The following is a 12,559-nucleotide window of genomic DNA, read 5'->3' on the forward strand; positions in this document are numbered from 1 at the left end:
GGAGCAGGGAGAAACTTAAGGTAGGCAGACCCATCAGCAGGCTATTGCAATAGTCCAGGTGTAAGGTGATGAGGGCCTGCACCAGAGTTGTGTCAGGGTCGGAGGAGAGAAGGGGGGTATATACAAGAGATGCTGCAAAGGTAGAATCAGTATTTAGCAGTAGATTGGATGTGGAGGGTAAGAGACAGAGTGAGGAGTGAAGGATGACACCTAGGTTGTGAGCCTGGGTTACCAGGAGAATGGTATTGCCCTTACTAACAGGGAAGCTTGGAGGGAAAGATAGTGAGTTCAGTCTTGAACTTGTCGAGTTTGTAATATCTTTGGGACATCCAGTTTGAGATGGCCAATAGGAAATTGGAGATGCAAGGCTGGAGGTCAGGAGAAAGGTTAGGGCTGGATAAATTGATCAATATAGAGATGACCATTGAATCTATGGGAGCTGATGGGGTCACCAAGCAAAAGAGCATAGGGAAAGGGCAGAAAAGGGCTCAGGACAGAGCCCTCTTGGCAGGCCTGATCTGGACGAAGATCCACCACAGGAAAGTGAGAAGGAGTAATTGGATAGTTAAGAGAAGAAAACAAGAGAGTGACGTCTCGAAAACCTAGAGAGGAGAGAGTATCAAGGAGAAGAGAGTGATTGACAGTGTCAAAGGTTGCAAAAGCCAAGAAGGATGGAGATCATTGGTAACTGTGGAGAGGTAGTTTCATTTAACTGAAGAGGCTAGGTGGCATAATGGATAGAGCCCTAGACATGGAGTTGGGAAATCTTGTATCAAGCACTATCCATGTGACTTGGGCAAATCACTTTGATCAACTAGACGAACAAAGCTATTGGCTTGGAATCAGGAATACCTGAATTGGAATCCAACATCAAATATTTGCCAGGGTTATTCTGAGGCTAAGATGAGATAACATACATAAAGTGTTTTACAGACCTTAAAGGGCTATATAAAATATTAACATTGTTGTTCTGCCATTTTTTTTTAGTTATATCCAACTCTGTGACCCCATTTGGGCTTTTCTTGGCAAAGATACTGGAGGGATTTGCCATTTCCTTCTCCAGCTTATTTTACAGATGAGGAAACCGAGGCAAATAGGATTTTAAGTGACTCGCCCAGCGTCACACAGCTGGTAAGTGTCTGAGGCCAGATATGAGCTCAAGAAGATGAGTCCTCCTGACTCCAAACATGGCACTCAATTCACTGCCCCAAAATGTTAAACTATCATGATTACTTAAGCTATTATCATAGACTCTCCTAAGATGTTTTGATTGAGGGCAGTGATGAACTAAGAGGCCAAGTGGTTATAAGGGAAATCAAGATGAATATTGAAGTCCCTAAGGATGATGATGGGGGTTGGGGTGGTGAGGAACACTGTAGGTGAGGTGCTGAAATCATAGAAGGGAGGGAAAGGTACTCAAGATCAACGGATGAAAGTGTCTGATATTGAGTGATATCCAAAGGTGACAGAGCAAGCTTGGCGATGCCCATCCATCATCCTGGTCCTGTGAGTAAGGAACATGAGAAACGGTATGTGGAACCTTTTGAAAAAAACCTGGTTCTCATTACTGCCAGGAGATGGAAGGAGTGTAAGAAGAGAAGATTGGAAATGAAAGGGAGATTGTCTCTAGCAGAGCAGGGATTCCAGAGAGCATGGTGGAAGAAGTGGGCAAAACTGCCTTGGCCTCTCTCTCGAGGTCTCTTAGTCGTACTCCCTCATCTTCACCCACACACATGCACACAGTGCCCTGGACCTTTACTGAAATCAAGCCCCCACCTTTTGTCCCCAGAGCGGCAGAGGAAAATTAATGTCTCCTACCAAGCTCTCCCCTTTGACTCTTCCACCCCACCCTCACTTACCTTGAGTTCCCTTTGTCGTTCCCGAAGCTCTACCAACCACTCAGGTTCTTGCTCTTTCCCTCGATGACGTCTTTCCAAGAGCAGAGGGTCTGACAGCTTCAGCTTTTCTGATAACTATGTAAGATTGGAAGGGGGAATGGTGGGGAGCAAGAGAGAAATACAGGAGAAGTGGGGGAAGGGAAGGAAAAAAGAGAAAAGGGAAAGAAACATTACCTACTGGCAAATCAAAAATCACACTGAACAGCAATCTTTAAAGAACTAAGTAGACCACTTCAGCAACTTTCGTGCCCATATCTATTAGGGAATAAGAAGCATAACAACTCTCTTGTATACACTGTAGTGCTTTAAGGTTTATAAGCAATTTACATGCATTATCTCATTTGGTCCGCCATAAATAACACAGAAAAATGTCAGACATAAATCATTACTGGCCCTAAGAAGGTGGCTATCTCTAAAGCTATGTGGATTCCACCATCACTGAGAGCTAAGCCTTCCCTACCAGGAAGGGGCTGGGCCCTGTCCACTGGATCCCATTAGCAGCTATTACGAGGTATATGGATCTCCAACCAACAATCTCATTGGTTATGGAACCCAAGCATTCTAACACCGAGCCTCTTCTAAAACAAACTTTAGTTCTAAGAAAGGATGACTTTTTATTCTGCGACTAGTGAAGCTGATATTAAAAAAAAAAAGTTTCAACTATGTTCCTGGTTTTCTATTTGTTGTTTTTTTTGTGTGTTTTTTTCAAAGCTGTGGGTTGGTTTGTTTGTGTTTTCTTTTTAAATGTATCCTGTATGTGATAAAATATTCTATGCATTTAAAAGTATTTTAATAAGGCTTTTTTCTTGTTTTAATCACTGAAATATGCTTTTTAAACCCCAATGTTTATAATTAGGAGAACACACTTGGAATTATGTGGTTCTACTGTATTCGGAAAACAAACAAGAAGGTGGATTTCTTACAGATCACATGCCTACCCCCAGGGGTGCACAGCAGCCTTTTTTTGTGCACAGTCTCAGACCTCTTTTTGCTTATCATATCTGAGCTTGCATATGTGGTCAAAGGCTTCTATTGACTACACTTTTACAGCATCTTCAAAGGAGACGGAACAGGGGTGCCTAAGCTGCTTTACAATGCCTTTCATTAAGTGGCTCAGATAAAAACGCATTCCCGGAAGCCTTGGAGTAGCTCACCTTGATGAGTTCTGCTAATAGCACAGGGTGGCTGCTCTCTGTCTGGCTCAGGAGGACTGAGCTGATACCCTCACAGTAATGCAAGGCTTGGGATGTGAGACCATAATCTGCCAGACGGGAAGCATAAAGCAGTTTGTATACCTGTGAAAGAAAAAGAGGACCAATGATGGGTCAGTCCAGGAGGGGAAAACAAGAGAAAGAACCATGAAGAAGAATTCCCAAAAGTCAGATTACTGATCACCCAGCTCCAAATGGCTTTCCCACTTAAGGATGGAAAGCTACATACTATTAATTCTGAAAAAGTCCAATTCTAAATCTAGTATGGTGTTACCAGGTCAATGTAGAAAGCCATGGAATCAAATGAACTCAATTTTTCCTTGGTTCTGGACCATGAAAACGAATTGAGATATCACATGCTTGTCATTCAGGTAATACAACACTCATGTCTTTCTGGTAAACTTTTAATGTACTGTAGCTCACTGCATATGCCATATCTCACAGCAGGCTGCAAGCTCCACAAGGACAGGGCCAGTGTCATATCTATCTCTTTAATGCACTTATCATGTATTACATTTATCTGTGTTCTCTACTAAAGTTCTGCTTCCATGCCTCATCATGGTGTTGGGGTGATCTGGGTTTTCTAAAGACTATGCCTTTGAAACAGGTTTTCTGGCAGGTCTGATCAACCTGGAAGAGCTTCAAGTAAAGACCCAGTGATATACTATGTCTGTTGTCCAAATACAAAGGAATATAAATTTTGATCACTAAAACCTTGCAAGATATTTTGGGGCTTACAGGCTAGATTTCTTTTTTTAAGGACTATTCCTTAAACCCAAATCATTGATTGGCCAACAATAGATCCCAGCCCAAGCTGCATTTGGGCATTATTTGGGCTCTGATGGTTCACAGTGAGTATAAATAGCAATTGTTTCTGTTTTGGCCATTCTTGCCTCATTTCTTACCTAGCCTTAATCACGGAATGCCTCAGTCAAAATGAGACATGAGAAAGATCTTAACTTAAAAAGGCCAATGTCTCTCACTGCATCCAGGGCCATCTCCAGTCATCCTGATCTATATCTTGCCACTGGACCCAGATGGCTCAGGGGGAGAGAGTGAGGCTGGTGACTTTGCACAGCCCTGCCTCACTTAAATCCAATTCACTTGCAAGTCATGACATCACCTTTCTGATGTCGTGGTCCTCTTTGACAATGAAGGACAAACAACAACAATCCAAATATAAGAGAGTTATTGATATCTCGAAGAGCAATGGGTTGAGAACCAGACTTTGAGAACTTGGGAATCCTCATGGGCAGGAAGAAGGAAGAAAAAGATATGCTATAGAAAAAGAGAAAGACAAGATGGGCAGAGATAGGAGGAAAATCAGGGGCAGGTCTTCTAGTGTCACAAAAGCCAAGAAAGAGAAACCACCAAGAACTGAATGGCCAATGGTAGAAAGTCCCATATTTCTGGATAGTTGATATGTTCTAATATTAAGCAGCTGAAGACTTGGTATTCACAAAGGGCAAAGTTAGCTGGGGAAGATGAGCAAAACTAGCATTTCAATTCTGGAGAGATTCTAAACCAGCAAATACTAAAGAGGATAAAGATGATGAGTCTTTGGCCCATAAGAACAAAGGTTGTGAGATAGGCATGAGGTTGAAGTACTTCTGAAAGATAGCTTGGTTCAAGTAAAATTCCTTTTGAATATAAACTCCTTAAGAGGCAACTAGGTGGTACAGTAGAAGGAGCACTGGTTGTGGAATTGGGAAGACCCAAATTCAAATCCAGCCAAGGAATGTAATTACCTGGAAAGAAGGGATGAAGAATTTAGGCCGTCCCAACATCTGACAGTATTCGAAGATTTCCGTCCTTTGGATGGCCTCAGTGGTTGCAAATTTCAAAAACTGCTGACTAAAACCAGGGAATAATGGTAAATAAAAAGAATATGAGGTGTAGGAAAGAAATGGGAATTCCTTGTAGGCCCACAAACACACCATCACCTACGTATGGTGGGGTTTTGATCTCTAGGTAAATTACTCTAGTATGAAGATTATTCATGAGAGGTTGGGGACCCAACATAAACATTCTGATCTCCCCCATCACCACTACCCTCTAGAACTGGGAGAAAAATGCATGAGAATGCTGCCACTGAGTAGCTATGAAATATAATCATGGAATTTCTTACTAGAGAGCCAAGGAAAGCAAATGGAATCCAGAATAGAGACTTCTCTATATCCTTCTCTTTGCAATATAGGGGAACATTTCATCAGAGCTACCTCACCCACATTGTGAATGACCTGTAAATTCTCTCTACTTGGAACATGGGATGGTGTGTTTTCCAGCGTGCCCTCAAAAATAAACCCTAAAGCCCCATTAAAAAAAAACATTTGCCTGAGAAAAATTATCCTTAGTCCTGGGGATGGACTGGCCCTACTGTCCTAAGAACTGCCTAGTTAAATCTAGAGGAGCCCAACACCAGTGCAAGATGGCTACTAGGTGAATAAATTCTTCAATGAAATAATATTCAGAAAAGAATGACATCAAGGAAGCAACTATCAGAGGTTCACAGAGAGAATGATGAGAGGGCATGACACAAAAGAAAATGGGGGAAAGAAAAAGCAGAATAAGCCGCTACTATATTCAGTGATCAGAAGGAAAACCAAAAGGTTCTATCTGCTCAAAATACCTCCCCCACCAGCTCACTTTAGTGCCTAAAACTGAGCAGAGAACCATAGAATCATCACAGATTTAAATCTGGAAGGGACCTCAGAGACCATCTAGTCCAAAACTCAAATTGTACAAATGAGGAAACTGAGGCCCGATGAAGTGAATTAAATTTTCCCAAAGTCACAAGAATCAGAGATGAGATTTGAGCACAGGTCCTCGGACTCTAGATCTCTCTCTCTCTCTCTCTCTCTCTCTCTCTCTCTCTCTCTCTCTCTCTCTCTTTCTCACTATATGTCCTCCCCAGCTTTAGAGTCACTCTCTACTGGCTCCATCTTACCTCTCCAGTCTTCTTATACCTTACTCTCCTTCAGATCCTCTCAGATCCAAGGACACTGACCTCCTTCCTGTATCTCTCATATGACTCTCCATTTCTTGAGTCTGTGCATTTTCACTGGTTGTTCCGCATGCCTGCAATTCTCTCCCCCCACATTGACGCCTCCTAACTTCCCTGGCTTCCTTTGTGTCTCAACTCAAATCCTACTTTCTGCAAGAAGCCTTTCCCAGTCTCCTATAATGCTGGTGCCTTCCCTCTGGCATTGCATACCTCCATTCTAGTATGTGTGTGTGTGTGTGTGTGTGTATATGTATGTACGTATGTATACATGTATGCACGTACATCTATATATACATATATGTATATACACTCAAACACATAGACAGATAGATAGATAGATAGATATTCTTTGTACACACTGGTTTGAATGTAGCCTCCCTCCTTAGATTTGAGCTCCTTGAAGGCAGAAACTGTTGCCTTCTCTTTGACCTTACTTTCAATTTATCCTGTATATGCCTTGTTTGTTTGTATGTAGTCACCCCCCGTGTACTGTGAGCGCTTTGAGAGACGGGACCATTTTTGCCTTTCTTTGAATCCCTAGGCCTTAGCACTGCGCCTGGCACACTTAACAAATGCTTGTTGACTTAACCATACATTAAGACCCTATCTCCAGAAACTCCCTCTTAAAATGCAAATATGGTACCCAAGAAGGATAACGTTAATGAAGACACACACTTATTATGGCATTAAGACAGAGGAATTTCTATGATGAGCTAGCAATCCTTGGCAAGAAACAAGGGCTTGTCAGAGAAAGACTGGTAAACTTTTCTAAGGGGGAGTGGGTCCAGAACAGAGTGTTGAGGTAGAGGGTAGGTGGGTGGTAGGGCTTGGGTAGCCAGGAACAGCACCCTGAGGATAATGAGCATTAGGAGGACGGAGAGAAGAGGAGAAGATGGCAAGGGAAGAAAGAAACCCAATCTCTGAAAAAGAAGCTCAGGCCAGCCCTGGCTGTCACAGGCACCCAGAAATTTCCAGAGAGCTCCAAAATGGTCATGTTGTAGCTTTCAGTCTGTGGGACCAGAGCACCACCTGGTGGCCGAACACATTTAATGCAAACACTAAAGTATTTTTTTTTCAATTCAAGTGGCATCTGCGGACCCTTGGTGGTCCATTATGGCTCATGCACCATTTCTCTGCATCCAAAGATGCTGCCCAGGGATATTGCCCATGGAAATAATATTGGCCTGGGGATCTCATGAAAGGGAGGTGAAATCGAAGATAAAAGAAGAGATTACAAAATTCAAAATTGCTTTAAAAAAAGGCCCTCCCTTCACACATGTTCGATCTACTTCCCCTGTGCTAACATATCCACGTACCTGTGGCTACTGCCCAGCAAAACCAGGTGGTCTGTCTTCACAGTGTAGTGACCAAAAGGCACATGGGCCGTCAGGTAACAGAAGTGAGCTGCCTCCAATAGCCCTTTCCCCGCTGGGTGAGGAAAGCAAAAGCCAGTCAGGGTTGAACCAGCCACCAGAAGTAGCATCCATGCAGAGATCAGTGAATCTGATGGTGTTTAAGGGCCTATGCATGGATACCCTCTAGTAGTCGAAACAAGAAATTCACGTCCCCACCCCACATTCTCAGTCTAGAAATTTGGGGCCTTGATAATTAGGGAAAAAAATAAGGAGCAGGTGTGCTGTGAGGGAGGCAGGATGGAAAGGTATTTAGTCAGGGTAAAGTGACTTCTGATTAGAAATTCATTGGTGTTTCTAATTACTGCTGTCATTCCTAAGAGTGGGAAGTAAGGCTGTGCTGCCTGCCTGTGCCTCCGTAGAATCAAACTCGTATCTAAAACTTTTCACAAAGGAGGTCAGAGAAACACAGGATCAAGGGCAGATCTTTGCTCCTTTCCCCAGGGTTTCTGTCTGAGAACTTCTCTTTCCCCAGTAGAATGCAAGTTCCTTGAGGGCAAGAACCGATTTATTTTTGTCTTATGTATCTCCCACACTTAGTACAATGCCTAGTACTTAATAAAATTGTGTTGGTTCATTGACTTTCCTTCCAAAGTGACAGGGGTATCTGGAGAATAGACCTCACAGCTCAGGCTTTACAGGTACAGTCTATTTTGAGGCTTCTCTGAGTGGGTTTCAGGGGGAGTGGAAATCTCTGCTTCCTTTGCCTTACCCAGGGTATCACCCATAGTAACAATGGCTTGCTGATGCAATTCAGGGTCTCCAGCCTGATTAGACAGCATTACTGCCAGGTGTGGCCTCCAGTCTCCCCAATGCTTGTCCCCACAGCACTGAAAAACAGGAGGAGAAAAAAGGCAGGTTAGTGGAATCTCCCCAAGCCAGTCTTACAAGCAAATGGAGAAGGGGGGGATCCTTACTGAGAATGACAGGATTATAGAATCTCAGAAATAGAAAGGTCATCCATTCATTCACTCCCAGCTAATGCAGGAGACCCTCTCCAATATCCCTGATGGCTTCTGCTAGCCTTTCAGGATCAGCCAACAGGTTCTTGGATTGGCAAATCAGTATCTCTGCTGCCTCAGCACTATCCTTCAGATTCTCTGTATTCCAGCAGCCCCTCCTGACCTCCTATCTTTTCTCAATAGCACTGCTGTCAACTGATGACCCAAGAACTCAGGGAAAACAAATAAGTAGGGAAATTCAGTATATTGAGAAAATCAGTTATGAGGTGATCTGAGAGCTATGTGCTAGATTCCAGGGACGTGGCTTAGAGGAGAAAAACTGAGAAAAACATCTAGCCCAACCCTTATCCAATCTAGCAATTCCTCTACATCTGGGATTCTCTACCCTTTTTTGTGTCTTGGACCCCTTTGGCAAGCTGGTGAAGCCTAAGGACCCCTTCTCAAAAAAAAAGGTTTTTAAATGCATAAATTAAAATAGGATTGCAAAAGGAAAGCAATTGCATAAGAATGTTATTTATTCACATCAAATTTCATCAACCCCTTGAAGTATATCCATAGACCCCAGGTTAAGAACACCTGTTCTACAATATTTGGACCAAGAGCTCTTTTTTATTGCTGTTCAGCCTTGTCTGACTCTTCATGACCCTATTTAGGGTTTTCTTGACAAAGATACTGGAGAAAATTTTCTTTTCCAGTTCATTTTACAGATGAGGAAACTGACACAAACAGAGTAGAGTGACTTGCCCAGGATCACAAAGGTAGTAAATGTCTGAGGCTGGATTTGAACTCAGGAAGATTGAAGATGAGTCTTCCTGACTCCAGGTCCAGCACTCTATCCACTGTACCACCTAGCTTCCTGGGGCTCCTTTAAACTAAAAAGTTCATTTTGTTTCTATTCAAACAGCTCCAGTGATAGAAACTCACAACGTCAAAAAGTAGTCAAGCTACATTTTGGACAGTTTTGTTAGGCAATTCTTGATCACATGGTGCAACAATCTGCCTATCACCCCTGATCTACCTGTCATTCCTATTTCAGCTCGTAGTATCTAAAAGAACACATTCGATCCTCTTTTTACATGACAGCCTTTCCAATATCTGAACACAGCCACCATGTTCCTCTAAGTATTCTCTTCGCACAGTATGATTGAAAGGGCACTGGAATAAAACAATGTATTTAAAGTGCTTTGTAAACCTAAAGAGCACTATATGAGGTCCAAAACAAAACCACACCCCCCAAACTCTAGCCTGGCAGTTCAGGAGAATGCAATAGATAGAGCTGACCTAGATTTTAGGTAAGCATTTGACAGAGTCTCTCTTGCTAATCTTATGGACAAAATGGAGAAATGTGGCCAATAGGATAGGAGAGTTGATTGGTGACTTTGGGAAGAAGAGAAGCCAAAGAGTACTCATTAGTCGTTCAATGCCAGCTTAAAAGGAAGTTGCTAGTGGAGTGCCTTGGGAAATCTGTGTTTAGACCTGTGCTAATGGATATTTTTATCAACAAATTTGATAAAGCCAAAGATGGCATACTAATCAGATTTGAAAATGGTATTGAGTAAGTAAAAACAGTTCCTCTGTTAGATGACAGTCAGGATCCAAGAAGACTTGGACCAGCTGGGTTTAATCTAGTAAGACAAAATTTAATAGGGAAAAAAGTAAGGTCTTACCCCTGGGTTTAAAGAAATAAAATTCACAAGAACAAGACAGGAAAGGGGTAGCTAGACATCAGTTCTTATGAAATGAATACAGGAATTTTAGTGGACTCTAGGATTAATGTGAGTCAACACTGCAATATAGAAACCAAAAAAAAAAGGTAATGCTATCTTGGGCAGCATTAAGAAATGAATTCTTTTAGCAAATAAGTTATTTTCACCATTATAAATAACCAAATTAACTATAAAGGACATATGAAAAAAGATCCTATTTGCCTCCAGAGAAAGAACTGATAAATAGAAGTACGTATAGAATAATGTGTCTAATGGTAGCCATCTCTAGAGTGGGGATTAGGGGGAGGGAAGGAAAAAAAAGAAATGTACATGATGATTTTGTTGTGTATTTAAAAGGAATAGCAAGTTTTGCATAGTAGATTTGCAGTTTCATATACAATCACCTTTTTATTATACTATGTTATGGAAATACTTGTTTTATTCCACAAATTAAAAATAAAACTTTAAAAAATGAATAGTATCAAAAAATAAGTCAAAAAACCTAAGAAATGAATGGTATCTTTAAAAAAAAGCAAAAGAAAAGCATGAGCTAGAAGGGACATTAATGACTATCTAGTCCAGTGCTGTTATTTAATAGATGAGGAAGCAGAGGCCCAATGAGCTTATGTGACTTGCTTAATACGCAAGTACCATTATAGTCTCATTGTACTCTGACCAAGCCAGAACCCAAATGCTATATTGAATTTGTTTTGAAGCACTACATTTTAGAAAGATCATCAGTAAGGAAGAATATTGATAAGTTAGAGATTGTCCCAAGGAGGGTGACTAGGATAGTGAAGGGCCTTGAGGTCAGGTCATAGGAGAAGTTATTGAAATAATTGGAAATATTTAGCCTAGAGAACTTGAGGCCATGATAACTATAATCCACTTAAAGGGATAACATACAAAAGGACCATACACACTGTGTTGACTCACAGTGTACCCTCAAATGTAGATGTCCCAAGTATATTGCTAAGTACCTATAGGCTGAGGCAGTGAAGAAGGATCAGCTAGATTTCCACCAGGGATGGAAGGGTTACTTCAAGGATGAATGCGGTCAAACAAAATAACGACAGTGACTATGGTGCCTTCATAATGCACCATTATTATTGCAAGTACCTAGCCCTGTCTCAGTTCTTCAGCTTCACGCAGTAGAACGTGCCCAAACTTTGTCAACAAATCCACAAGGAGCTGTGTCACTACAAGCTCACTGGGTGAACCTGGTAAGGCCTCCAACCCAATGTGAAGGCTAGAGAACATCTGTCCCTTCTCTGACCTGCAAAAACCTATTGCTTTTTCTTCCTGGACCCTGTGCCTTCCTCGTATACCTGTTTGTTTTTCATATTTCAATGTTTCCCTTAGTTTAAGTCACCATTTTCATCAAGCAAATTCATTAACTTGGTTGTGATAAGGGAAAACTTCTCTTGTGATATGATGTCTCCTTGGGTTTTCATCTTTTTTTATTTTGAGTAGTTTATTATTTCCACAAATTTTAGAAGTTTCACTAATGAACTATGGAAAAATATTACTTTCGAATAGCTTCCTTCATCATCCTACTTGGCTGCTGGATCTTGGGGTTTTTTATTTTGTTTTCAAAGACTTTATTGTTTCTACAAATTTTAGATGTTTCATTGATGAAATAGAAAAAAATATTACTTTCAAACAGCTTCCTTCATAATCTTGCTTAGCTTTCAGATTTTGGTTCTTCAGAGACATATCAACATATTGCCCTCTTATATGAATAATCATTTCTCGCATGACTGAAGGATCAATCTTGACCTCCATTTTCAGGATGTGGACTTTACTTAGGAAGCAGTTCAGGACTGTTTTTAATTCTGAAAGAGTTGCCTCTTCTAAGGTAGATGCAGTAATAACTGAACATTGTGCTTCTCTACAATGAGCATTCATCATGGTAGAAAATGGTGAAATGGTTCCTGGGGGATTGTTTAAGTGACCGCTTTCATCAAGCACATTCATGAAATTGGTTATGATGGAGGAAAACCTCTCTTTTGCTATCATGTTATTTAGGGTTTTCTTTTGACAATATGCTTTATATAGGAATTCACAATAGAGTTGATCATTGTGGGTCCTTTCAAAGGTTTTGTTAGCAGGTCCAGGTTATTCAGCTTAGATGCAGCAGAACATCAGCCCTGAAGAGCCTACACGTGAGTTAGAAATTTGTTCTGTTGGTCCCAGAACACAGAATTTGGACCAATGGGTAGAATTTGCAAAGAGGGATATAAAGAAATACAGTACATCCTAAAAATTAGAGTTACCAAAAGAGAAATGGGCTGCTTCAGGATATGGCGGTTTGCCCCTCCCTAAATGTCATTTGCCTCAGACAAACTGAGACCTGGGAAAGAGCT

General features: G+C 41.4%; 1 protein-coding gene across 1 annotated transcript in view; it reads right to left on the minus strand.

Moving 5' to 3' along the window:
* Positions 1-12,559, minus strand: part of LOC118847915 (protein transport protein Sec16B) — a 58,610-nt gene that overhangs the window by 18,114 nt on the left and 27,937 nt on the right. Inside the window, 5 exon segments of the mRNA XM_036756608.1 lie at positions 1,860-1,973; positions 3,053-3,193; positions 4,858-4,963; positions 7,430-7,541; positions 8,238-8,355. Coding sequence (XP_036612503.1) covers positions 1,860-1,973; positions 3,053-3,193; positions 4,858-4,963; positions 7,430-7,541; positions 8,238-8,355 — 591 coding nt within the window.

This window comes from Trichosurus vulpecula, chromosome 4 (genome assembly GCF_011100635.1).
Source record: "Trichosurus vulpecula isolate mTriVul1 chromosome 4, mTriVul1.pri, whole genome shotgun sequence".
Lineage (NCBI taxonomy): Eukaryota > Metazoa > Chordata > Mammalia > Diprotodontia > Phalangeridae > Trichosurus > Trichosurus vulpecula.